General features: G+C 54.5%; 1 protein-coding gene across 1 annotated transcript; it reads right to left on the bottom strand.

The window, feature by feature from the left end:
* Window positions 1-232: 232 nt before the first annotated feature.
* Window positions 233-26604, bottom strand: NOVA2 (NOVA alternative splicing regulator 2). The gene is made up of 4 exons (XM_081119331.1): window positions 26326-26604; window positions 17791-17934; window positions 12661-12827; window positions 233-7296 (listed from the first exon to the last, which is right to left on the bottom strand). Exons 1-4 carry the CDS (start codon window positions 26600-26602, stop codon window positions 6214-6216), a joined length of 1671 nt encoding a protein of 556 aa, XP_080975457.1. The 5' UTR covers window positions 26603-26604; the 3' UTR covers window positions 233-6213.
* Between the last annotated feature and the right edge of the window lie 596 nt (window positions 26605-27200).

Below are 27200 nucleotides of genomic sequence, written 5' to 3'. Positions count from 1 at the left end.
GGTGCCCACCCAGTCCAGAGACAGCAGTCCACCCCTCCCCTCCTTCCCCCTCCGGGGCCCCTCCTCTGGGGTCCCCCCACCCCCCTCCCCTAGATGCCCAGAGCCCTGGGGGAACAGGGGAAAGAATTTAGGATGAGGGTGGAGGTGTGGGGAGGAGGGTCGGGGAAGGGGATGGGTTAAGAAGGAGTGTGTGATGTCAAGCAAAAAAGACAACATTAGACACAGATGCTGAGATGGCGTTTATCGCGGCAAAAAAAGGTGAAGTCGCCGAGGGAGGGGGGGGTGTGGTGGGGGCCGGGGGGAGGGCCATGGAAGCTAATACATGGTGCACTAGGTCACACACGGACACTGGGGGTGGGTGGGTGCGGTGGGCGTGGCCCAGGCATGGCGATGGGGGGAGGGGAGAGGAGAGGGCAGTGGGCCCCAGCCAGGAGCTTCTGGAGGTGGTGGGCGGCGTCTCTGGTTGCAGAGGATGGAAGGAATCAGTTAGAGGGGGTTGAATGGAGGCACTGGAGGCGTGGCCACATGGCGGGTGGTCTGGGCCCGAGATGGAATGTGGGAATGGGGTAGCAGGCAGGGGGCCAGCCCTGGGCTTGGGCCTTTAATCTAAGGATTGGGGATGCCCCGGGACCTTAAAGGTCCTCCAGTCCTCCCCATTTTCCAAGGAAGAGAACAAGCCTGGGAGAGGCTAGCTTGAGGTCCTAATAAGGATTTAGCAATCGGTTCTCCAGCCCTACCCCCACCCCCATCTTATCCTACCCTGTCTGTCCCAAACCGAAAAAGGGGAGAGATTCTAACTCCTCTGATGCCACACCATTATCTCACTGAGGCTCCTCAGGAAACCTGGACGACGAACCCATTTCATAGATGGGGAAAACCAAGTCGTCCTGTCAGACTACGCCTTTCCACACCTCTTCCACCTCCCAGCCAGGGGATCTGTGTTCCCCACCCCTCTGGGACTAATACTGATGATCTCGAAACTCTTAGCATTGGGGGCAGGTGAGGGGACACACCTTGGGATTCTCCCAAATCACACCGGGATGTGGGCCATGCCTCCAGTGGCCTGAGATGCCAACACAAAGAAAAAAAATGACTCCCCACGTCCCCTGGCTCAAACCCAGTACAAAAGTGACTATTTACAATGAAGGGGTGGGGAGTGTGGGGCACAGAAAGGAGTGGGGCCAGAGTGAGCTCTCCGCTTGGGGGAGGCCACGCTCCTGGCCCCGCCTTTGAAAGGGACAAAGCCAGACAGATATTTATAAAGGGTCTTTATCCCCAGGGCGGGGAGGACCCGAGGGGTGAGGGGTGGGGGTGGGGCATGGGATGGGGTGCGGGTGGGGAGGCATTGGCGGTGGGAGGAGATGGAGGAAAGGTAGCTACTGCCCCTCACCTCCCCCCTCCCCTCGCCGGACACACAGTTTTCCGTGGGATGAACACAGAAAGGGTTAATCAAAAAGTTCGATGAGCGAAGTCTGACTGTCGAGTGGGGCGGGCTGGAGCAATGAGGCCGTAGGTCCCGGTGGCCAGTGGTGATGGAGTCACTTAGAAAATGAGAGGTTGGTGGTTTTGGGGGTGGGGGTGGGAAGAGAGGGGAGGGAGGGGGATTAGGCGGTCCCCCCATTATCTCTGGGAGACAAGAGTATCCTGGACTGGCTGAGAAGGGGTTAAAAACCAGCAGCCTTTACCAAACCACACTCCCAGAGAGACCCTCCCCATCTTCCTCCCCGCCACCCAGCTCAGAGACCGACCTTACGCGCTCCTGCAGCGGCGCCCCGGAGAGAAGTCCCCTCTAGGGTGGCGTCCAGACAGCTGACTGAGGCGAGAGGGATCGCGATAGCAGGGCTGGCTGTCGCGACTCCAGGAGAGCCGAAGGCCGGTGTCCCTGGCCCGCAGCGCCCGACCTCGTGCCTCGCGATCCCGTTCTCTCCACCGCGACATCCAGTTCAGGCTTTCGCGAAAGCCGAAAGGGGTCCCCGGCGCGCGGCGCGTGGGAACCGCGAGGGCCAGCCTGGCTGTCGCGATAGTTGCGCACCCAATCAGCAGCCTGGACGCCCGGTCGCCGGCCTCGTCGCCGCTCTTGGTTAGTACTTTTCCCACCGCTCGGTCTCTCACCACCTCTAATCCTGGTCTTGAAAGAGCAATAAATCAATGCGGGGGAATCCTCTCACTTTGCACACAGTAGGCCACCGATCAGAAAGAAAATGAGGAGGGAGTGGGATGGAGGACTAGGCCGGAGAAACATCAAGGGGATACTGAGGGCTGGGGGTTAGGAAGGGAAGAAAAATACCACAGGTAAAAGTGGTACCATATTGTTCCAAGTACAGGTCCCCAACCGTCTATAAATCGACTCTTAAATTCCAATTGTGATACATGTAATTACCACCTCCAAGTCCAGGGCAGGTGTTAGGGCAGATAAAGATGGCACGATCTTCGCCTTCGCATCCCTAATGATTATTGCAGCGAAGCCCCCTTGCCCACGTAGAGATGGCTGGGACAGGGCAGAAGAAGGTGGCTGGGGCAGGTTGGCTCAGAGCCCCCCAGATGGGGGATGAAGGAGGTGAATTTGGCACATCGAACCCCTTCTTCTCGTAAGTGCTTTGAGGTCCTTCTCTGGAATCCATTGGCACCATCCCTTGGGCGGGCAGAGGAGGGGCTGAGTTTGTCTCCTCTCTCCCCCAATTTCTACAGATTTGCCCCAAGGAGGCAAGTGGGGTTCTCCCCGGCTGGTGGAATTTGGGGGATCCAAAAGGTTAGGGGTTGGCTGAAGGGGAGTTTTTTTCTGTCTTTTTTTTTTTTTTTCTTACAAAGATTCTAAGAAAAAGTCAGGGTGGGAGGGGTAAGGAAGGGGGACCCAATTTAGCTAAGTGTCCACAGACTTTTCAATGCCTCTTAGGGGCCTCCTCAAAGAGAAATGGTCCCGTTTCTTCCCCCCTATCTGAGGTTCCCTCCCCCCAGAGCGGCTCAGTTCCAAGGAAGTTTGGCACTTTTTTTTTTCTTTTTTTTTTTAAATCATTGGGGAAATGGGGCAGGGATTTGAGAGAGTTGAGTCAAGACGGGGGAAGACAGACACAGACAAAGATAGAGACAGGACAGGTGACATTGGGAGCCTGACAGAGGGAGAGGAAGTAGAAAGCCACAGGGAGCCAGAGAGAGAGGGAAACACTGCGAGAACTGTTGGGAGTTGGAGGGCAAGTGGAAAGGAACAGGGAGACAATTCAATGCAGCAAACACTTATAAGCACCAAGTGGGTGCTGAAGAGCAGGGTGCGAGGAGGCCGCTCAGAGTCTCTGAGATCTGACTGGCTAAGAGGGAGAGAGGGAGGGAAAGAGGCAAGGGGCTTTTCAGTGATTCCCATCTCTGACGCCACATCTGTGTCCCCTCTGGACAAACTGCAGCACAAAAGATTGAGGTCAGATTGCAGAAGGGACTTTCAAGAGATGGAGAAGATGGTAAGGTGACTTTCCCAGGGTGAAACGGGGAAAGGTGGGAGGTTCTCCACTCCCCAACATGGTGAGTGAACTAGCTCACTGAGCTACAAGCTACCTTTCAGATAACCCTGGCTGGCGGGGTAGGGGGTCCCCGAGAAATGTGAATAGGGAGGGGGTTGTCACACAGATACCCCAAGGGAACACTGTTCAGGAGGCCCAGCCTCTAGAGACGTGTCTGTGTGAAAGGAGTACTGGACCCCATACATGGGTACAGAAAACATCTGACAAGCAGAGGGCAGCTGAGGGTGCGAATGATATGCAAATGAGCACTTTCAGATCCCACCTCCCCACTCCCAGACCTTACTTTACCTCTCCCTGGCTCCTTCCCCTCCTCCTGGGGGCCTGGGGATGGGGGTTGTAGGGGGATATTCCAGCTAGATACTGCAATACCCACATGTGGGTGGAGTTACTGTGAAATACTGTAAGGTCTTTTTGACAGGTGGAGAGGAGCAATGGCCCACAGGGCCACCTCCACCTCCAATCTCAGGAGCCCCCAACTGCAGAAGATATGTACAAAGTTACATCAAGAATTGTTTTGGCACTCAGATCTCCATCTGGGTTCAGTCTGGAGATTAGGGGCAGGTGGGGGCAGCAGCGATGGGAGGTAGGGGATGGGGAAATGGGGCCTGCCCTCCACCCTGGAGATGGAGAGGGCATGGAAAAAGTTACCCTAGTGCCCAAGCTACAGCCTCCCATCAGGTGGAAGGGCCGGGTGGGAGATTCAGTGCAAGGTACCTTGAAGGCTATTGCTTTCTAGGGATTTTCACATTTTGATTTGGGGGTGGCTCTCTAGCAAGGGGCAGGGATCTCCCAGGCTTTAGGGGTGGGAATTGTCTGGCTTTTCTTCCCTCCTTTTTTGGGAGAGAGACAAGGAGGCCAAATTCCCCCAAAGCCATGGAGAAGAGAAGGGCCTGGAAGACCTAGGAGGGGACAAATGGGGGAGAGGGTGGGCATGGGTGCCCCTCCCCCAGAGATGCTGATGATGGAACCAGGGCACTGGGACCCTGCTGTGGGTTGGAGGAAGTGGAGGCGGTTTCTGAGGGGGAGGGGGAGATGGATGGGGTGGAGAAGGGTCTCAGCTATCCTAAGTCTATAGGGTGGTCAGGTCCTGAAATCTCAGCCTGCCAACAAGGCCTTATATCTGACCACAGCTGCAGAGCTCAGGGAGCCACTCCCAAACCGACACTCAGGGCTGCCTGGCTTGGCAGACGATCAGAACATTCTAGCTCCTCAGAGCCCATGGTGAGAGCACCAAAACATTCTGATCCATCAGATACAACCAAAGTGCTCCAGCTCGCTGGAAACCACAAGCCAATCTAATCCATTAGACCACGCAAAGCATTCTGGCCAAGGGACCCTACCATGGCTCACAGAACTCTATAAAGCGCCACGCTGGCCTGACAGAGCCACCACACATTGGGCTCACCAGACTCAATGAAACAAAGCCACGCAGACACAAGCATGCACACAAAAGGTGGGGGGCGGGAACGGGGGTCTTTGACAGTTTTCACTAGCTCCATCTCCCACCCCTCCCTGCCAGGTGCATTCACAGACTTGGTGTGTTTGGATGGAGTGACCCTGACAATACCGGGTCTTTTCCTTTAAGTCCTTCAGATCAGATCCAAGTCCCACCGCTTATTCTCCTCCTAGGAAGACCCCCAGGCCAAGACCCACCGAAGAGGGGTGTGGGTGGAGAAAGAGGGTCAGTAACTGGCCACGGCCCAATACAGGAAGTGCATGCTTCATCCCAATGACATCGCAGGGAGTACATGCCCCCATGACAGCATTCAAGTAACCTTCAAGGAAGGCTCACCGAGACATCACAGGAAGTACCTATCTCTCCTATCATCACAGGAAGTGACCTCTGGGCACTACTTCCTGTGACATCAGAAGGAACGCCAGAAGCGCCCCAGGAAGTACTTGACTCAGTGACATCACAACAGGGACCTTCATTCCCATTACGTTAGGAAAAGCCTTAGGAGATGCCACAGGCAGTTGCTCCAGCCTTTCACAAGAGTCTTGCCCACTGGACTGGCCCAGTCCGAGAGCCGGCCTCATTCCCAGCAGCACAGCACCCCCCACCCCCATACAACCTGACAACACAAGAGTTAAAAGTCCCACCTAGGAGGGGTAACTGTAGTGGGGGGACAGTGGCTGAGAAAATCCGGGAACTCTGGGGTCCCCATTTCAGCTCAGACTTCTGCTACCTCTCCTTCCGCTACATTCCTCGAGCTGGAACTGAAAGCAGGAGAGGTGGGGTGTTGTTTTGGGGAGGCCCCTCATTCTAGGTCACCCAGAGGCTCCCTCCCCTCCTCCCGTATGGAAACAAAAATTTATAAAGTGGGGGGAAAAATCCTTACCGGAAAAAAAAAGGAGGGAAAGAAAGAGAAAATAACGCTTTGTTTTCTATTAAAATCAACAAAATGCAATATATACAGATATCACACAGACCTGGGCCCTGGGAGAGGAGAGTCAGGCCCAGCCAAGCGTAGGGAGGGAGGAAGGAGGGGTCAGTTCAGCGCCAGGGAGGGAGCTTTGGGCTCCATCCCCAGCCATCTCTCAATCCTGCCTATGACTACCAGAAGGGAGGGGGGTGCAGTCAGACCTACCCCAGCCCCAATCCCGGGAGGAGCAGGACCACACCAGCTGAGGTCAAGAGTTGGGGAGGGGAGGAGGGGGGAGGGGAGGGGGGAGGGGGGAAGGGCGGGAGCACACACCACAGGCCTCATCCCACTTTCTGGGGGTTTGAGGCCCTCACTCCCTGCTCGTAGGTGACCCGCTGGCTGATGAGGTATTGAGCGGCTTGCGTGGCCGCGGGGCTGCCCGTGATGGTGACCCGCCGGTTCCGCGTGCCTGGCAGGAACTCGCCCTTCTTGGAGATCTGGATTCGGGCGCCTGTCAGCTCCTGGTACTCCACCAACGTCTTGCCCCCCTTGCCCAGGATGGCTCCCACCAGGTTCTCAGGCACCGCAATCTCCACCAGCTCCTTGGCGCTCTCAGCTGCCAACTTCTCTGCCGTCAGGAAGCCACCGGCCGCCCCAGCGGCTGCCGCAGCGGCCACCAGCGGGCCACCCCCTCCGCCTGCCCCACCGCCCGCCCCGGCCCCAAGGTAGCCGTTGGCGGCCGCTGCCAACGCAAAGGACCCCAGGGCTCCGGGCGGCGGGGGTGGAGGTGGGGCGGCCCCTCCGGCTGGCCCGGCCCCCGCCTCGCCCGCGTAGGAGGCCAGGAGGTTGGCGGCGGCGGCGGCGGCGGGGTTGGCACCGGCGGCCACGGCGGCCAGCACCCCGGAGGCGGCGGCCGAGTTGAGACCCAGGCCAAGGGAGTTGGTGTTGTAGCCGTAGCTGGCCAGCGTGTTGAGCGCCGTGCTGATGGCCAGCAGGTCGGTGCCCGAGAAGGCAGGCAGGGCGGCGGGAAAGGCGCCCACGCCCGCCAGCCCCGCGGGGCCCAGCAGGCCGGAGGCGGCGGCGGCCGAGGCGGCGGCCGCAGCAGGCAGCACGTCGGCGGGGCTGGCGTACGGTGAGCCGGTGGGGTTGGAGTTGGCCACGGGGCCAGCCACGTTGGCGTAGCTGATGTTGAGGCAGCTGCTGCTCTGGGGGTCTTCCTGTACCTTCTGAACGATGGCGCTCACGGCCTTGTGCACCTGCTCGGGTTCCCCGCTGACCGTCACCACGCGCTCCTGCAGGTTGATGCCCTCTGGCTTCTGGGACAGCTGCACCCAGGCGCCCGACTGTTCCATCACGGCTTTCACTGTGGCGCCGCCCTTGCCGATGATCAGGCCCGCTGTGCTGTTGGGGACGATCAGCTTGGCCTGCGCGGAGTGATTGGGAGGACTGTCAGGTTCCGAATCAGAGCCTGAACAGTAACATGAGTCTCATTTCCGCCCCTGCTCTCCTGTCCCCAATCAGGCCCCCTCAATATGCGCCCGTATGGTCCTACTGGTTGTTAAAAATATCTGAATTTTCCCATATTAGTTAAAAAAGAGCTAGTACTCCAAGTCCCCTGGGTAGCCTCTCGGCCACCTTGTCCCATGCCTCTAGGTCCTCTGGGACCTCCCTTCCATCCAGCACCTCAAAGGCTTAAGGGCTGACCCAGTGGGGCCTCCAGGACTGCTCCAGGCTTGCACAGTGACAATGCTCTTCTGTATCGTTAAGTCTCCTGAGCCCCAGAAAAGGCATCATTAGCCTCACTTTACAGATGAGCCACTTGAGGCCTGAAAGGTGAAGGGATTTGCCCCAGGTCATGCAGATAGTGAAGGAGCTGAAATTCATGCCCCATTGTGCTTCCCACCCTATAACCTCTTTGCTGTGGTTATGGGCCTGTTTCTCCCCACGCCCAATTCATATGTGAAGTCCTAACCCTCACTACCTCAGTGACCGTATTTGGAGACAGGGCCTTTAAAGAGGTGATTAAGGCTAAGTGAGGCCATTAGGGGGCCCTAATTCAATGACTTGCGTCCTTATAAGGAGAGGAGGTTAGGGCACAGGCACCCACAGAGGAAAGACCCAGTGAAGACAGAAAGAAGGCAGCCGTCTATAAGCGAAGGAGAGAGGCCTCAGGAAAAACCAGATATGCCAACACCTTGATCTTGGACTTCTGGCCTCCAGGACTGTAAGGCGATGAATTTCTGTCGTTTAAGCCATCAGGTGTATGGTGCTTGGTGATGGCAGCCCTAGCAACCTAATCCAGTTGTCTTATCTGTAAGCTGAAGACGACAAAACCTTATGCCTGAGAAGGCAGGGAAAGAACTGGTCACTTAAGCAGGGCGGTCCCCTCTTCTAGGCAGCAAAGCAGCCCATCCTCCGCAGCCACAAATTGATCAACCTAAATTCCAGTGGGGCTACTTCAAAATTAGATGTCTCCTTTCATATCTCCAAGAGGAATTCTACATATAAACCCCTCTTCCCAATCCTCCCCACGCCCCTCAGAACTGTGGATTCTGGCCCTGAGCGCTCTCTCACCTCTGCCTCTCCTCTCCACCCCACACCAGGCCCTGGGGTATTTGGGGAATTTGTGGGAACAGTTTTGGTTGTTGATGACTAGGGGCAGATATGGGCATTCAGTGGGCAGATGTTGGCACGCACAATGTGAGAGGCAGCTTTTCACAATGAAGAATCGTCCCAGGTCCTCTATGACTTTTGAATGTCCCCCTGACATTCGTGTTGTGAAAAGTCTGTTTGTAAATCCCTGAGCCCAGAACCGAATGCCATGATACATATAAGGGGCTAAGTATTTTTAAATTTTTTTGCATGGTTTAAGGTTTACTGACATTCCAGGAATGCGACTCTCAGTAAATGAGGGGAGGATTGTACTTTGTTTTGTTCTGAACTTTACCAAGAGTCTTTCATCCTCTTAGGAAACTGTGACATCAGCAGTAACGCCACTTGTATCATTTACGTTTCCAACACTACCCTAGGGATTACTGCGTTTGTCCCTGTCTCACTCACTTAGGCGGTGTTAGATATGAGCAGCTATTTTATGATTTTTTCTACTGTGGTCCTGGCAGAGCACCTACATATTAAAATTCACCTGATTTTATGACAAATCACCTTACTTTCATTTCTCCTTTATTTAAAAAGTCTAATGGGGTAAAGAAAATGTTCATCTGTATAACAGAATATTATTTGGCCACGAGTTTCAACGAACGAAGTACTGATATATGCTACAACGTGGATGAACCTAGAAAACATGCTGTGTGAACAAAACCAGGCACAAAAGACCATATATTGTATGATTCTATTTATATGAATGATCAGAACAGGCAAATCTATAGAGACAGAAAGTAGATTAGTGGTGGCTTAGGTCTGGGAGTGTGAGCTAGCAGGATTGAGGGGTGATAGCTAAGGGGATCAAGATTTCTTTCTGAGGAAATGAAATGTTCTAAAATCTATTGTGGTGATGGATGCACAACTCCATATCATAAAACCACTGAACTGCACTTTACTGTTAAAAATCTTACAGATCTAGCCAAGTAGCTCAGTTGGAGCGTTGTCCCGATATTCCAAGGTTGGGGGTTTGATCCCCAGTCAGGGCACATACAAGAATCAACCAATGGCCAGCCCACATAGCTCAGTGGTTGAGCGTCAACCTATGAACCAGGAGGTCATGGTTCAATTCCTGGTCAGGGCACTTGCTCAGGTTGCAGGCTCCATCCTCAGTAGGGGGCGTGCAGGAGGCAGCTGATCAATGACTCTCATCATTGATGTTTCTCTCTCTCTGTCTCCCTTCCTCTCTGAAATTGATAGAGATATATTAAAAAAAAAAAGTCATTAGAAACTAAGAAGTCTGACAAGTGAAGGGGATAGAACAAAAGAAAGTACAAAACCAGACCCAACAGCAAAGAGGTATTTAGTATGTGATACAGCATTTCAGAGCAAAGAGGGAAAGATGGGACCTATTCACTCAAGAAACTGATCACCAAGAAATGGTGAAAACAAATGCCTTCACTTCTCTGTGCTTCAGTTTCCTCATCTCCCACACTGATGTAATCACAGCTACTCCAAACAGTGATTGGGAACAGTCAATGACTAAAGTGGCTGCCCTAGTGCCTGGCACATGGCAAGCCCTCAGCAAACAGTAGTTGCCTTTACCATAGGCCCAGAGTAGAGAACCACAACATCTTAGAGACACCTGCAGGGGCAGTTCCATAGAATCCTGGAGTCTCAGGATGTTAGAACAGTAGAATCTTAGAATAATATATGCCTAGCATCCTGGAATCACAGAGCGACTGAATTGTAGGCATTTTAGAGACAGAAGGACCTCAGAGGCCATCTGTCCCAGGGATTTGCAAGTCTGGAGATTTTAAACTAATAGTAATAACAATAGCAATAATCACAGTAGCAGCAGCAGCTAATGGTGTTTACCATGTGCCAGGCACTTTTCTAAACTTCCATACAGTAACTTACTTCATTTTAGCAACAACTCAACAAGGTATGTACTATTATTATCACTTTTTACAGACTGGGAAATAAAGGCATAGAGGGGTTCAGTAACTTACACAAGGTCACACAGATAGTGAACAGTAGAGCTAGGATCTGATTCCAGGACAGAGTCCACATTCAGATTCCCAAGCCTTAGCCCCAGAAATTCTGATTCAGGGCGGGGACCCTGGACTATATATTGTAAGCTACCTAGATAATTCAGATATCAGCAGGGGCTGAGAATCACTGGTCTAGAAAAACTGGTGGCAAACTGGTGGTCCTTAGGCCATAGCCAGCCCATAGCCACACAGTGTTCTCAAATCAAAGCTGACCTTTACAAATCAGTTGATTTCAAATATTTCTGGCTTCTTTTGAAAAATTTGGAAGATGTGGCAACACTATGTTTACATTCCCAAAGGGCAAGTATCAAGTGTAGTTGAGTAGCGGCTGCCCCTCCCCCCACCCCCCCACCCCTGTTAAGGGGTGGAATTATATCACTATGATGAGGCCTCGGACCTCAATCTTTCATGTTCCCTTTCTGAATCCTGGAGGCATTTCAATTTATAATCCCTGGGTTGGCCCAGCTTCTACACTGTAAAGAATGGGAAACTGAGGCTTACAGAAAGGAAGTAGACCCAGACTAACAGAGCAAGTCCAAGGCAAAAGGGAATAGACAGACCTGTCTCCTGACTCAATAACAGTAACAACAGCTAACATTTTTTGAGAACTTTCTATGCATTAGGCATGCATGCTAAGAGCTTTCCAGACATCAATGAGCACCACCACCCTTGAGCAGGTGCCACAATGAAGCCCATTTTATAGATGAGAAAACGTGGCATGGAGAAATCAAGTCACTTGCTCAAGGCCACACAGGTAATAAGTATGAGAGTAAGATTCAACTCAACATCTGACTCCAGAGCCTGAGCCTTCAGTCATTATCGCCCTCATTCTCTGGAGTCCTGAAGTAATAAGGCAGAGGGAAATACCTGGTGCTATAACCCTTGGACTCCACTATCTCAGAGTTCCTGCAGAGTAGTGGGTGGGGTGGGAGGCTCAGGCACAGATGGTGTTGACCCCATTTTCTCTGAAATATGTACAGACTCTTGATGAACCCAGGGTCTCTTGTGGCAGCGACCAAGGTGGAGAAAAGAGACAATACCCTTGCCTTCCTGTAAAGTGTGGGTGAGCTGTGGCCTACTGGTGGGAGAGGCAGCCAGGGCGCAAGGAGCGGAGCAGCTTCAGCACCAAGGACAGCAGCCGCGCTCCAAGCCTCAAGCCCCAAGCCCGCCGTCCTTTTTGGGATCATCTCCTGGGCAGCATTCTTCCAAGGCTTTCCGACCACCGTTTCCCCACGAGCCTGGGGGAATTCAGTCCGTGGTTTCCCCCACCTCAGGGCAACAAGAATTAACAAGAATTCCAGATTCCTTTTACCAAGGCCCTCTCTTTGCTTCTAGGAAGACATTAAGGAACCCGCAACAAGTGGCCTGTACGCCTGCCCGGGGCTTCTCGCCCCTCTGCATCCTTTGCATCGCGTGTGCAAGAATATGGGAGCGGGAGAGGGGAGAGAAAACCGCAGACTGCACAGCTAACCCCGCGTTCCCCTCCGCCTTAGGCCCTGCCTTCAGGACAGCCGCCAGGGGCGCTACAGCGAGCCCACCCGCCCCGCGCCGGTGTGGCCATGGCAACCGGAGAGGCCTGGGAAGCTATTGGTCCGCTGCCTGCCACGCCCCCTGTAACTGAGGCAACGGAGAGACGCTGCGCTCCTCCTTCCACCTTTTCTAGAGAGGGCTGTGTAGGAGAGGGACCCGCCCCCTCTTTCGCTAAGGAAACATCATTTATCCAAAATGGGGGCTATACTTATACAACAATTAACAAAGAGAGGGAGTATGAGAAGCTAAACTCTCCTGGATGTGGATGGGCTGTCGCTGAGGTCACTTCCGGTGGGAACAGGAAGTGGGAGGCAGTTTGCTCGGAGAGACAATGGGGTGAGATGGAGAGGGAAGAGGAACCCCCGAGTTCCAGGAAGGAGGGATGAGTAGGAGGTTGTGGGCAAGATTCTCCCAGACCTTAATCAGGAGGTATGGAGTCCCTGGCTGACTCCCTAATACTTCTACTGCTAACCACTACCATGGACTTAATTGATAAGCATTTTATCGACATTATCCCATTGAACCCCCATCATAATCCAGTGATGGGAGAAGCGTCATTGCCCGAACCTCACCAGCTTTACAGAAACCCAATCTGCCCCTGCTGACCTGCTTGGCTCTGTCGGGGTTCATTGTGGTTTGGGGTTGAAGGATGTTGACCACCTCAGGTTTGGTCATCGCTTGTGGGATTTCTCGGACCTTCTCGGCAATAAAACTGTGCACAGCATTCAAGGCCTCTGCTGTGCCCTGTACCAGGCATACTCGCTCTGTGGTTCCTGTTGAGCAAGGAAGAGACAGGCCCCATTTAATGGCAAGAGGAAACTGAGGTCCTGAGAGTGGTCACATGGTAAGCCTGGGCAAGCTGGCATGGGCTCCCAGGCCATGGTGGGTGGCTGGGAGAGTGAGTGGAATCCCTGTTTTATAATCTGCACTTCGTTGCCCTCCCCTAAAGCAACCGGAGGGGAGGGAAGAATGATGCTTAAGTGCTTGGCGATGCCCACAGCAGCCCTGGGCAAGGGAGACAGGGCTCAGCTGCCTCTTCCCAGTCCTTGCTGGCTCCCGGTTGCTTTGGCAACCATTCACTCACTCCCCCTTCTAGAAGCGGGAGAGCTCAGGCCTGCAACGGTTGCCACAGTAACTGGAACCCCCTTATCGGTCTGGCTGGCCCGGTCCTCAGCCCACCCCCAGGGGGACTAGGGACGAGGCCCTGTTGCCATGGCAACTCCTGAAAGCCTGCAGCGAGGGCCTCTGGGCTTTTGGAGAGGATGGGGAAGGGCTGGGGGATGGGGGAGACAGAAAAGAGGCCTGAGTGCCTGCCTGGACCCACCAGATGGAGGGCTGAGGGATGGGGGAGGGCACGGGTGTGGACACAGGGGAGAGCAGAGGGGGTCAAAGGCAACTTGTCCAAGAGTGGGCATTGGGGGACTGGGTGCCTTTGCTGGAGATTCTCCAGATATTGGCTGTGCTTCTGACCTGGGCATCATTACTGTGTGTGTGTGTGTGTGTGTGTGTGTGTGTGTGTGTGTGTGTGTGTTGGGGGGCAGCGGGGAGAAGAGAAGCTAACTCTGGGTGGTGCTGGGATAAGTGTGTGGGAGAGTCACTCTGGGTGACACTGTGAGCAGTGTGAGAACATCTGTGAGCCTGTTTGGGTGAGTGGCCTGTGTGTGTGTGCATGCATGTGCACGTGAGCATGTGTACACAGGACTGGTTAAAGGATCCTTATCTGTGTATGTGTGCATAAGAGAAACAGCAGGAGAGATGAGATACAGACTGCATGACATAGTGATCCAGCAAAGAGGTCCGTGTGTACTCCTGAATGTGAGAAAGACTCCGGGTGTCACTGTGATGTTCAAGGTTAAGTATACTATGAGAGTCTTGGAGAAAGAAACAAAGAATCTCACTAAGCGACGCTGAGGCTATACGATGAATGGATATCACTTTGACACTGTATGACAGTGTGTGTGTATATGTGTATACGGGTATGTAAGGTAAAGCGACAGCTAGATACCTTAGGTGTTCAGAAGACTATCCGGATGATGGGTGTGTGGCATGCATGCATATGTGTGTGTGTGTACAGGATATAGACAAGACTATGACTCATGTGTGTGAACCTAAGAAAGAGACCAAGAGCAGACCCAGGTGTCCAGATGAAAGCCTGTTTTGAGGACTGGTGTGTTTGAGCATGTTGAGTGTATGTATTACTGTCAGACAAAGAAGACGCTACTAGGACTGGCAGGTCTGAGAATGTGAGTGCCTGGGTGAGTGGCCGTGTTGGGGTGTGGGGCGTGTGTGCGTCTCTCCCTGGGTGGGACTCCGTCTGGAAGACCAGTTAGCTCCCTGGCTCTGTAGAAAGTCTTGAGTGTGTGCCAGGCTCCGCGTGCCTGCGTGTCTGGGACACGGCGAGTGTCCGGTGTCCTGTGGGCATTCTAACGCGGCATGCTGGCGCTACTACCCTAACCCCTCGCTTGCCATCTCTCAGCCTGGCATGCCAGTTGTGCCGTGTGTGGGTGTCACTGTCTTGGGTCACTTGTGTCGTTGACATCCTCCACCTCCTTTGGGCCACTGTTCCTCACTCTTACCCCCCCCACCCCAGAACAATGGCTTGGTCTGAGCCAAGGGTGAGTCAGCGCACAGGCTGCCTCCGTCTGGGTGTAAATAGGAAAGGGTGTGGGTCAGGGTGGGAACTGGGGGGATTTGGGGTGGCCCCAGGGAGAGCCTGCACGAAGTGGCCGGGCTTTCCCTCACTGCGAGGTTTCTTTCCAGTGCAATCTGTGATCTCCCAGCCCCTTGCAGTTCTTAACCCAGACCCACAGGGGTTTTGCAGGGCTCAGTTAAACTCTGGAAGAATGTCCAATAATAACAGCTGGTGCTTACGTAACACCCAGCGCCGGGTGCCATTCGGAACACTTTATATACACTGGTTCACTTTAATACATATGGCAGGCAGCGTTGTTACTCCTGACTTACTGCTAAGGACACTGAGGTGCAGAGGAGCTTTGGGGTTTGCTCACACTCAGCCAGTAGCGAAAGCTCAGGATTCGAACTCAGGTGTCTGGCTCAGAGTCTGAGCTTTTAACCACTGGGCCACCTGGACTAAATTTGGGGGGCATGAAGTATGTGTGTGGGAGGATAGAAAGGGGGACATAACAGGACTGAAGTTTTGCTTTTGAATTTTTGACAGTAAAAAAGAGTATGTGCGAATTTATTAAGTAGTCACTTTGGCGCAAATACATAATAAATCAATAATTTTTTTTTAAGTGTGTATCAGTGTTTCCCTTCTGGGGGGAGGGTCCCGGGCTTCAGGTGGATGCTCCCATTCAGAAGTTTAGAATCATCTGGGTGAGTGAGTGCACAGGAATCTGTGGCTTCGGGCAGGGACCTGCCTCTTTCTGGGTCTCAGTGTCTCCATGTATGACCTGAAAGGACTGAATCTGGGGCTTGGGGTTTCCTGTACCAAGGAGGGGACCCTCTCTGTGTTCTGTCCCTCCCGTGAGGTTAAGGGCCATGCAGGTTTTGTAGTAGACACACAAGCGCAGTGCCTGTGTTGTGTGTGTTTGTCTGTGAGCCTACGAGGCCTACATGACCCTTTCCATTTCTCACCTGTTCTCTATGTGTCAGCCACAGTGAATCAACCACCCTCCCCTCAAGCCTTTGAACATGTTAGTTCACCTTCCTGGAACAGCCCTCACTGCTCTTTACCTGGCTCACTTTTACTTACTGTTCTGGGCTCCTCCTCCAGGAGGCCCTTCCTCACCTCCCCAGGCTGAGTCAAGTGCCCCACCTGGGCTCTCACCATCCTCCAGCCTTCCCCATTTAGCCCTGACACTCTGGATTGTCACTCATGTTGGGTCTGTCTTTCCTACTGGGATGTGAGATAATAAAGGGCAAGGCTGGGGCATCTCAGTCACTGCCGTGTCCCCATCTCTGTCCAGCACAAGGTGGCACAGAGGAAGCTGCTCAGAGAATGTGTGTTGAATGAATGAATAAAAGGGTGTCAGCCAGAAGCAGAGGGAAATATGCTATTTGTCTCGAGCAGTAGTATCTTATTTCTTGTGTCCCCATGGGTCCTGGTGGTCCTAGGGACAGGACTAGAGGGTCTAGTGGGCTGCATCCTGTGTTTCAGAGTCAGGAGCTGGCAAATCCCATAGGATCTGGAGCAGGGAGGGAGGCTGGTTGCACATCCAAGGGGTGGGGAGAGATGCTGGCTTATGTTGTTTGTTCGAATTGTGTTTATCCCAGGAGAATCAATGACTATCCCATCCTCCGGTGTTCCCAGCTGCCTGGTCTGTGGGGTGTGTCACAGAGCTGGGAGAGGATGATGTGTCTCATGTCACAGAATGTGATTCAGGGGCAAGAAACCAAGTGTCCTTGGATGAATGTCCCAAGCTGAGGTCTCACCCATCTCTTGTGGGCTGGAGGGGTCTGGGGGAAGCTGGGCCAGGGTGGAAGAGAAAAAGGGGGTTTGCCGGGTTCTCTGGGCTGTTCTCTAAACCTCTTGCCAAAGCTGCTTACTGAGATGGGAGGTGGCAGGGGGAGGGGGGGGAGAGAGAGAGAGAGAGAGAGAGAGAGAGGGAGGGAGGGAGGGAGGATATGAATGTGTCCCTGACCCTGGGCTCCAGCTCTGGTATTTGACCTAAAATAATCCAAGGGGATTAAGGATGAACTAGAACTAGCGCTGGGCCAAAGATGGAATAATTCGGGGGGCCTTCCCTGGATTCCTAGATGTCGAAGCTCAGGCATTGGACTTGAGAGGGAGACGTGCAGGGTGAGAGACACTGAGGGGATTAGAGAGAGTGGAGGGGCCTTGAAAACTGTATGGTTGGGGGGAGGGAGATAGAGATGGAGGAGAGGCAGGAAAACGTCTGGGTTTGGGGAGAGAAAAATCAAAGCATGAAGCTGAGGCTTAGGAGGAGAGAAGCGTAAGGGAGATGGGCACGCAAGGGCAGAAAGAAATGAGGGGCAGCCCCGCAGAGCGTGGCCTCGTTGGGGGCCGCTGCTGAATACTGGTTGCATGGGTGACTGAACTGAGAGAGCTGGGAGAGCGAGAGAAAGAAAAATGAGAAAAACGAGTGAATGGGAGAGGTGGGGGCAAGGAAAGGATGGGAGGTAGAGATGGGAAGGCAGAGAGGAAGGGCAGAGGGAGGGATGGCACAGCAGAAACTGGACAGACGGGATGGGAGACTGAGGCCGGGATGTGCGGGGTATCAGACAGAGCCAGAGACCGAGAGGGGCCCCTGGGACGGAGACGGAGGCAACAGAAAGTGGGAGTCAGAGACAGGATGCGAGAGAGACACATAATGAATGACAGAGCAAACCAGTGAGACCCAGATCGGGCAAGATGGGGTGCCAGAGAAATCCAAAGGGCAAGAGTGGGGGGTGTGACACGGATGGCTGGCTCCCCAAACCCCAAGGAGCATCGTAACACCTGCCTCCCTGCCCCTCCCCACAAGCTCCTGCAACTGACCCAAAGGGGCAGGTGTGTGGGAAGAGGCACATCTGCCAGCACATCATGCAAATGAGCTCATGAATATGCAGCAGACCCATTGTCTAGCCCTGCCCCCACCCCCATCTGCTCTCGGGCCTGGCCCCAGGGGCTGAGGGCAGCTCTGCCCCCCCCCCTTTAGGGGGAGGGGTGGTCCCCCACCACGCTCACCGCCCCCGGGGCAGCCCCTCCCCCTCAGCCAGGGCCCAGGTGGGAGGGAGGGGAGGCCTAGGACAGAGTCCTGGGCGGGGCCTCACCCGGGTAGAAGTCTTTGGACTTGGAAAGCTTGATGGTGGCCCCGGTCTCCTTCTGCAGCTGCACGATGGTCTGCCCGCCCTTGCCGATGATGGAGCCCGCGGCGTAGCTGGGGATCAGCACCTTCAGGAAGTATTCGCCTTCCTCTGCAGGGGCACAGGGCGGGAGGAGGGTCAGGGAGGGGAGTGGCCGAGGGGTCTTCACCTTTGGAGGGTACCCCTTCTTCAGGAGCCAGCATGGGGCGCCCTAGGAAACCACTGGGATCACAGTAACACACAGGAGCAATGACCATGAGACCAGCAGAAAGGAAAATAATAATAACATTCATTCGTTCATTCATTCATTCCATAATAGTTACTGAGCACCTGCTACGTGCTTGGCACTGTTTTAGTGGAACAGCCATGAAAAGAACAAAGCTCCCCGATTTCCCGCGTAAATAAGGCCGGAAGAGTTTTAGTGATTCAGCAGAGAGCTTGCACAGCCATGTTCTAGAGGGGGCGACAGACAGCATGGTCTGTGCCAGCCTGTGGCAGGTACTAGGAAACAAACAGGCACGAAGGCGGGGAGCGCAGGGGCTGCGCTGTCAGGCCTGGGGGCCAGGAAGGCCCTCCCGCGAGCGTGGCTTGCTTTCTGTATCACACGCTCTAGAGCACCTAATACGTGCTAGGCTCTCTCCCAAGTACTTACAAATATCAGTTCTCTTCATTTTCACACTGAGGAGGGAGGTACTTAAAAACACACACAACACAAAACACACCCATTCTACAGATGAGAAACGAAGGTGAAGAAATTGCCCCAGTTCACATAAGTGGCAGGGCTGACATTTGAAGCCAACCTGGCTCCAGAGTCCAGGCTCTGAATGTTATGATAGACTGTCTCCAGGCTGTGGAGGGGGGAACAACCATGTGGCTGTGCGGGGGAAGAGCAGGTCCAAAGGCCCTGGGGTGGGGTTATGCCTGGGTTGTTGGAGGGAGAGTGAGGTGGCCTGTGTGGCTGGCGCTGAGTGAAAGAGGAGAGTGGGAGGAGATAAGGACTCAGAAGGGTGGTGGTAGTGGTGGGGCATTCAGGTTTGTGGCCCACAGTGAGGTCTTTGATTTCTACTCCAAGTAAGCTGGGAGCCACAGAGGGCTCTGAGCAGAGGAGGGATATGATCTTAGGTTTCAAGAAGTATCCCTCTGACACTCAGGAGGGGAGCAGACTGTGAGAAGCAAGAGTGGAAGAGCTGGGAGCCCAGTGAGAAGGCGACTGCCATGGTCTAGGTGGGAGGTGATGACCGTCTGACTGGTGGAAGCAGCGAGAGGTGAGGGAGGAGGGCTGGATTGTGGCCATGTTCTCAGCACTCACTATGGCCCTGGTGCTGTGCTGCTTTGCAAGACTGATCTCATCCACTCCTCACAACCTACCAGTGAGGTGGGTAGAACGAGCTCCACTTTTACAAAAGAGGAAACTGAGGCACAAAGAAACTCAGAGAAGGAAAGCCACCGGCCCAAGGTAACCAGCCCAAGGGCACTAAGACAGTTTCTGGGCTGAGATTCAAATGCAGTTCCGCCCCATTCTTGGCCCTCCCTTGCTTAACACCCTCCGGCTGCTGGTGGCCAAAGACCGATGCACTCAAGGACAGTCCCAAGACCTGAGGCGGCAAGGCAGTGCCAAGGGTATTTTGGGGACTTTGGCTACTCTTTGTTATGGGCCAGTTTTCTTGGTCTTGTGTAAAGCAAGTGCCTAGCCTCTCTTACCTTCTAACCAAACTGTTGCCCCTATGTCCTTCCAGGGTACAAATTCTGAAGCCTTCTCAACCTAAGTCCCTTGGTGACTGGGCCCTGCCCAGCTTTCCAGCTTCAGGTCCTCATCTTTCTCTATGGGCACTAGACACACTTTGCTTTTTATTCCTCCAACGTTTCTTCCTCCGCCCCACCTTAGGGCTTTGCACACTCTCTGTCTGGAACTTTCCTCCCCCAGTGAATTCCTCTTGTCCTTCAGATCCCCACTTTCAAATGCCTCTTATTCTTGGAAGCTTTCCTTGAACTCTGAGGAGGGGATGTATTCAGAGCAATGTATCCAAGAAGCCCATTGTGGGTCATGCCTAGAGCTCACCCCTATGTCCCAGGGACTCCCTGGTGTCCAGCAGCAGTAGACATGCAATAAACACTGAGGGGAAAAGAGGGACCCACGTCATTCTGTCTCCAAAGCTTAAGGTCTTAAACCATCCCCCAGTGGTTTTCAACTGTTTCTCTTAAGTAAAGGAAACCTATTTTCAATGTTCTCCCATGAAACTCCGACATACAGAGCAGATAAAAGAGAAACTGTGCTGGTAAAAGTGGGGGCAGGGGACGGGGCTGGGGTCCCTGCCCATCTCCACCTGGTTCCTTCAGATGGAAGGTTGGGGTTCTAAGGGCATGGGATTGTATGTGGCTGTGCCTGCATGGGGAGGGAGTCCAGAATTAAGGGGTTTCCCTGAGCCCAAGGCAATCCTCTTACACTTGCCTAATGAGACCATTAAGCCTATTAGGTAATTAGCTCTCCCCAGGGTGCCTCCCCATCAATCATCCTGACCCTCCCCCCAATTCACTTCCTTCCCTGGGCTCCCAGAGGTGGCCCCTTGCCTGCCCTACCCCTAGACCCGGCACAGAGAGGAGGGCTAGTTCTCTATCTCTGGAAGGCACAGAAAGAAGGTTCAGTAACAGAGAGACCCATCCCCTCTCACTAGTGCCCAGTTCTCTGACTCCATTCCCCATCTTCTTTCCAACCAGCTTCCCTCCTGAACTGGGGATGTCCCCACCCCATTTCCTGTGCCCTTTCTCCCACTTCCCAGGTTTTGTCAGAATTCTCATAGGCAGTGGCAGAAGCAGCCCTAGGCTGAGTGTGAATTTTGTCACTGGCAGCCTGTGTGACCTTGGGCAAGCCGCCTCACCTATTCGGGCCTCAGTTTTCTCATCTGTAAAATGGAGACATGACAGCACTACCTCACAGGGTTATTGTCATTAATGACACGATAAACTGTAAAGTACTTAGGATGGCCTCAGGCACATAGAGAGCTTGAGAAATGTTAGGTATCATCAACATCACGATCATGATTATTTTTATAATCCTCGTGAGAGAATATGTTTTCATTTTTAGAGAGAGAGAAAGGGAGAGAGCGAGAGAAACATCGATGTGAGAGAAATATCAATCGGTTGCCTCCCGTACGCGCCCCGACTGGGGATCAAACCCGCAACCCTTTGGTCCATGGATGACGCCCCTACCAACCGAGCCACCCAGCCAGGGCCAGGCCTTGTTTTAGGTGCTGGGGATATACCAGGGTACAAGACAGGTGGTCCCTTTACTTTAAATCCACTCACTTTTTTGTTGCTGTAAATCACCCAAGGATATTTTTTCCATTGATTTTTAGAGTGGAAGGTAGGGAGGGGGAGAGAGGGAGAGAGAAAGAGAAACATTGACGTGAGAGAGACACATCGACTGGTTGCCTCCTGTACACACCACTCACTTTTAACATTTAAATTCACTGATTTAAGGGGGATATTAAATCATTACTAATAGCCAGAGTTTGAAGAGCTGGTTATGTTGTTCCCCCCCCCCCAAAGCGCATTGATATAAACACACAATGGTCACAAAACAGTTTGTCCACAGACCCCCTTAAACCACCTAATGGGTGCGAGGTGGTCGCTGTATCAGACTAGTGGCAATTTGGAGCGCCCCCTCAGGCCAGTCCCCTGGGGACAGTGACCAGCTGAGACCTGCACCTGTTCAAGCTCAGAACCCTAGGTCCCAGGAGTCCCCATCATGGCCACCAGTCTGGTCCTCTCAGAATGTGCATGTCCTTCCCATCTGGGGGCACTCCCCACAGCATGAGTCCCACTTCTCCCGGGAGGAAGCCAGGCCTCTATTTCCCAGCCTGCCTTGCAGCAAGGGGAGGCACGTGGTCTCTGGAACCTGGAGCCCCCAAGCCTCGCATCCCATCCTGTTTGAGCAATCAAGGCTGCCTGTGAAAAAGTTCTTCCTTCTCCCGAGGCAGGATCTAGATGCCAGAACTTGCCACCCCCCCTGCTCCACCCCCCCCCCTTAGCTCTTTCCTGGGGATCCAGGCAGCTCCCTCTATTCATGACAGGGACCGAAGAATGAAAGATGCCAACCTCAGCTCTGCTGATTAACTGGTGTCCCTCGGGCTGCAGTTTCAAGCATTTCCACCTTGGGAAGGGACTGCCTTTCCTCTTCTAGTCTTTATGAGTCTCTGGTTCCCCCCTCTTTGGTGCCCACCCTTCTCAGAAGTGTTTCTGAAGGCTTCCAAAAAGCAACCAAACCCCCCTACCCCGTCTCTAAATAATGTTCACCTGCCCAAAAGATCTGGGGTGCTGGGGTAAGAGTGACATTTTTACTGTCAGAGTTGACCCCGAAAGGTGGCTTTGATCTGGAAGGGGCATCAGTAATGTCAAAGGTAGGGCTGAAGGGGTGTACGCTGTAGAGGTATTGTCTTCAGTGACAGTATGTCTGGGGAGGCCAAAGCTGGGGTGTTGTACTCATGGTAGCTGCTCTTGTCTGGGGTTCAGTGGTGGAAGCGCTGCATGTCCTGTGGAGGTATGAGAAGGCTGGGGTGTGATGCTGATAGTGTCACAGGGGCGTTGAGGATGCTGCTGGTGAAAGGCGAGGCGGTGGGGGCGAGGCTGGGATGGTCCCGCTGAGGAGGGCGGGGCGTCAGGCGCGGGGTGTCTTTCTGTGACTGATGGTGTTCCCATTAGTGAGAAGCTAGTACTCTGAGGGGATGAACGCCACAAGGTGCGATGCTGTCGTTGTGTTGTGACACTGTCTCTGAGTGAGAGAAAGGTGGGCGGGGTATGGCTTCCTTGGGGGATTCACAATTGAATGGTGAGATGGGACTGTGACATGACTTTCTCAGTGGCAATAATAATAACAATAATAATAATAATAATAATAGTCATCTATTGTTTATTGCTTGCTTACCATCTGCCAGGCCTTGCACTGTGTGCTTTACATGCATGATCTCATTTAACCCACACAACAGCCCGGAGAGGCAGAGGGAGATCTTACAGTCCCCATTTTTCAGATGAGGAGACTGAGGCTCAGAGCAGGGAAATAACTTGCCTGAGGGTCCCACACCCAGCACAGGACAGCGATGAGTTGGACCCTGGAAGGTCTCACTCTAGTGCCCTTAACCCTGATGCTGTTGTCTTTGTGTTAAAGAGTGAGGGATGCTGGGAGCAAGACCTGGCTGGCGTAAGCTACGTCTGGGGTATGAGGTGTGTATGTGTGTAAGTTTCTGTTTATATATGGGGGTGACAGAGGTGGGAAGGTGCCATTCTAGCGGCACCTTCAGAGTTATCATCTGTACTCAAGGGGGACACTTTGTTATTGTCCCCTCAGACTGGGGTCATTTGTTTCTTCTAACTGGAGTTTCCATCCACCTCTTCACCCAATGCCTCCTGTCCTTAGTGTCTCATCTCCCTCCCAATGGCATCTGTCTGCCAGTCACAGTGCCCAGAAGCCAGTTTTAACAACCACCATCTCCTCTATCTGCCCCCAAGAATGGGGCAGGAGTGGCAGGCTGGTGCCATGGGCAAGAAGTCAATCTGCCCAGTCTGCCACAACTTGCTGTGACACCCAGAGGAGTCCCTCACCCCTCACCTGAAAATGAAGTTCACTATAGCGTCTACATACACAATGGAGCCAGCCTCCCAAGTTAGAATCATGGCTCTGCCTCTCATTAGCTGGCTGACTTCAGGCAAGTTACCTAACCTGTCTGAGCCTCAGTTTGCCATCTGTAAGATGGATAACATAATAGAATTGTAAGGATTCAATGACTGGTCTGTACCAAGTGTTTTCCATAATTATCCTTGGCACACTGTAGACATCAATGTTAGCCATCACTGCAATTTATTATTATTATTATTATTACATCATAGAGCAGTGGAAGAATTAAATGAATGACATACTGCATGTAAGGCATTAAACAATTGTATTGGTAGCTTTTATTATTATCATTGTGGTTATTGTTATTTCCCAATTTGGCAGATGGTAGTAACACCGAGGCTCAGAAAAGGGGTGAGGTTGGCCCCATATTCCACAGCCATGAAAGTATTATCAGAAGCCCTCACTTTTGAGATGAAAGTACCAGACCCTTGCCTAGCCCTGCCCTTGAGTGTTTCTGTAAATGGAAGATCGTCCCTGTGCATTTCTGGGCCTCAGTTTACCCATGGGTCAGTGGGAGGGGAGGGGAGGCGAGGCGGCAGTCTGGAGGAATGGGTCCCTAAGGGCTCATCCTAGTTTCCCTGCTGCTGAGAGTCAAGCACATGAGTTCTGGAACCCAGCACCCAGGGCTGACCAGCTCCCAGCTCCACCACTGATGAGCTGTGTGACTGGGCATGTGGCTTCATTTTCCTGAGCCTCAGTTTTACTTATCTGAAAAAGCAGCTCAAATCATCTCCCTGGAGGAATTTACTTGGAAATTAACCCATATCTCAAAGTCCGACTCAGAGTAAGGTGCCTAGTACTGGGACCTGAACATCTTTGGCAGATAGACTGCTGCTCTGAGTGATCTGATTTGGAGCATCTCGGCCCCTTTAAGAGAAGAATGGGACCCCCCCACCCTGCACCACCACCACCAGCAGCGGGGGCAGCGCTGGGCTGCCAGACTGGGCTCAGGGACCACCTGGGTCCCGACCCTCTTGGGGACTGGGACTGGGACTGGGACTGGGACTGGGACTGGGCACAGCAGTGGGACAGGAAGGAGGGAAGGAAGTCGGTGGGGCCACATTCATGTGTGTGGTGGGGGTGGGGAAGCAGGAAGAAGGACAGGAAACTCGCTCCCAACCCCTCCCCCAACTTCCCTTTCCTTCAATTTCTGCTGGACACCATCATAGGCGGCCAGGGGGTCCCCGATTCCTGTCCCACCTGGACAGGAGTGGGGGGAGCGCTGGGATGCAAGGAAGAGACTGTTCATCTGGACGGAGGATGTGGGAGGCCCCCACCAGGCCCACTCCAGCGCCGGGCAGGGAAGGTGCACTCTGCCTGAGGCATCCTGCTCCCATCCGGAGGAAAAGACCAGAGGAAGCAGAGATTTTGGCCAAGGTGACCGCCCGGAGGGGCCTGTCTGCTCTGGGGTCTCCCTCCTTCCAGGGAGCTGACGGGCTGGGCTCTGAGGACCCGGACAAACGCTGCCGGCTCCCTGAGACACACACCTAGTGCTCCCAGCCTGTCCTTTATTCTTTGGTATACATCCCTGTCCAGGTCACACACTGTAGGGGCCCCCACTTGTCTTACACACACACACACACACACACACACTGCTCTGACACGCACACACACACACCCATCCCCACCTCCCTGGTGTCACACACTCAACCATTTCACACACACACCTCCCTCCTTGTTACAAACACACACCCCCTTCCCTTTTCATACCCTTTGGGTGTCACATGCACATGCTCCCTGTTCCCTGTCACCCACAGAGCCCCAATTTCTCCCTCATCACACACCCGCCTCCCTGTGCCGCACACACCCCCTCTGATGTCACTGTTGCACACCTCCATGTGTCACACCCAGCCACAGCCTCTCTGGAGTCACACCCACATCATTTTCTTGTCACATACACTCACTAGCTTCTCCTGGTCCCACCCCACCCCAGACACGCCTGTGTCACACACTGACTGCCTCCCCCTGATCCACACAGCCTCATGGCTCACACCCAGAGCCAGCCCATTCGGCGTCCCCCACACACCGGCTTGCATGTCACACACACCCTCTCACTTGTGTACCACTGCCACGGCCCCTTCTGGGGTGACATGCACACATTTTCCCTTGTTACACATATCCGCCCCTTCAAGGGTCTCAAATATGGATCCCAGCCCCTATCATCTCGTTACACACACGCACACCCTCTTTCCTGTCATATCCATGAGCCCTAATGTCACACATCCAGGCCTTACAGGGCCCACACGCACACACAAACACACACACCTGTCCCAGCCGCACATTCTCCCACCTAGCTCCACACGCCCACCCTTCCCTCCATCTCACCCAACACACCCACCCAACTTGTCCCCACGCACAGTTCCACCCATGGCCCACACATGCCTCCCCCCGAGACAACCCTTGCTCAGGACATCCCCGGGGAGGGACGCTGGAAAGCTCCGGGTCCACAGGCCTCCTCTACTCCTTCCCCTCCCCCTCCAGGGCACGCCAGCCGGGTACACCCCTGCCCCGACAGGGTCACATCGCACACCCCTCAAGGACACGGACACCGGCTCAGAGGGACCCACGCCCCCCATCCTTTGCGCCCCCCCAAGGACACTTACCACCCCCTCCCCCCCAACCCCTCTAGTCGTAGACAAAGCTCCCAGCCCCGGGCCGCGGCCAGAAGGGAAGGGGGTCTGGACCTTCCCCAACTCCCCTCTCGGTTCCGGGTCTAGGGAGGGGCGCCCTTCCCCTCCCTAGAGCCCCTGCACCTGCCAACTGGGGGGAGAGAAGGCTGGAGAAAGGCGAGGCCCCCTGCCCGCTTCCCCGCCCCGAGCGCGGCCCGTTCTCACCTCCCGTGTTGCTGCGCTTGGTGCAGACCACCTCGGGGGGCGTTTCGAGGGGCCTCTTGCGGGAATCCGGGGTCTCGGGCTCCATGGGGGGGGCCTGGGGCGGCGGCTGCTGCTGCTGCGGCGGCTGCGGCGGCGGCGGCGGCGGCTGCTGTGGCGGCGGCGACGGCTGCTGGGGAGGCTGGGGTTGCGGCGGCGGCGGCGGCGGGGGCGGCGGCGGCTGCGGGGCCGCGGAGGCCGTGAAGAGGCCGTGCACCGCGCCGGCGGCCATCATCCTCATGGTGGGGGGGGGAGGGGGGAGGGGAGGGGAGGGGGAGGGAAGGGGATGTGGGAGGGGGAGGGGGCGGCGGCGGAGGGATGGGGGAGGGGGAGCCCCGGAGAGGGAAGGAGGGAGAGAGCTGGTTCTGGGGGGCTGACAGAGGCGAGAGAGCGGATGTGAGCAGTATGGGAGGGACGGGGGGGGTCTCCGATGGGGTCCGGAGAAAACTGAGGGGTGGGGTCTCTCTCTTAAGATCAGGGAGCCCGGGGACTGGCTGCGCCGCTGGAGAGACGGGACCCCCTTCTTTGCTACCCCGGGCGGAGGGCCGAGCCCCCCAGACCCAGCTCGGGGCGGGGGGCCGGAGGTGGGAGGCGGAGGCGGCCGCTAGTGGGGATGCGGGGGGCGGCGGGCACGGGCGGCAGCTGCGGCTGGGCTGGCGGTGGCTGCTGGACCGAGCATCTTCTTCCCCTAGGCTCCCACCGCGGCCTGGCCCCGCCCACCCGCGCAAGGCCACACCCATGCCGGCCAGGGCCCCGCCCCTTCAGCGCTCATTGGTCCTCCTGGAAGTCCAGACCACGCCCCTATGTGTTGGCCACGCCCCTTCCCTCATCTGCGGTAG

The sequence above is a fragment of the Miniopterus schreibersii genome (assembly GCF_964146895.1).
Source record: "Miniopterus schreibersii genome assembly, chromosome: 18".
NCBI lineage: Eukaryota > Metazoa > Chordata > Mammalia > Chiroptera > Miniopteridae > Miniopterus > Miniopterus schreibersii.
The sequence above is the reverse complement of the archived record's forward strand: the minus strand, read 5'-3'. Positions and strand labels throughout refer to the sequence as shown.

Excerpts from the sequence above, each read along its gene's own strand:
- NOVA2 (XM_081119331.1), bottom strand. The coding sequence starts at position 26,602 with ATGAGGATGATGGCCGCCGGCGCGGTGCACGGCCTCTTCACGGCCTCC. Across the intron at positions 17,935-26,325 it reads CAAGCGCAGCAACACGGGAG|AGGAAGGCGAATACTTCCTG; the intron begins GTGAGAACGGGC and ends GTGCCCCTGCAG. Across the intron at positions 7,297-12,660 it reads ACCCCGACAGAGCCAAGCAG|GCCAAGCTGATCGTCCCCAA; the intron begins GTCAGCAGGGGC and ends CACTCCGCGCAG.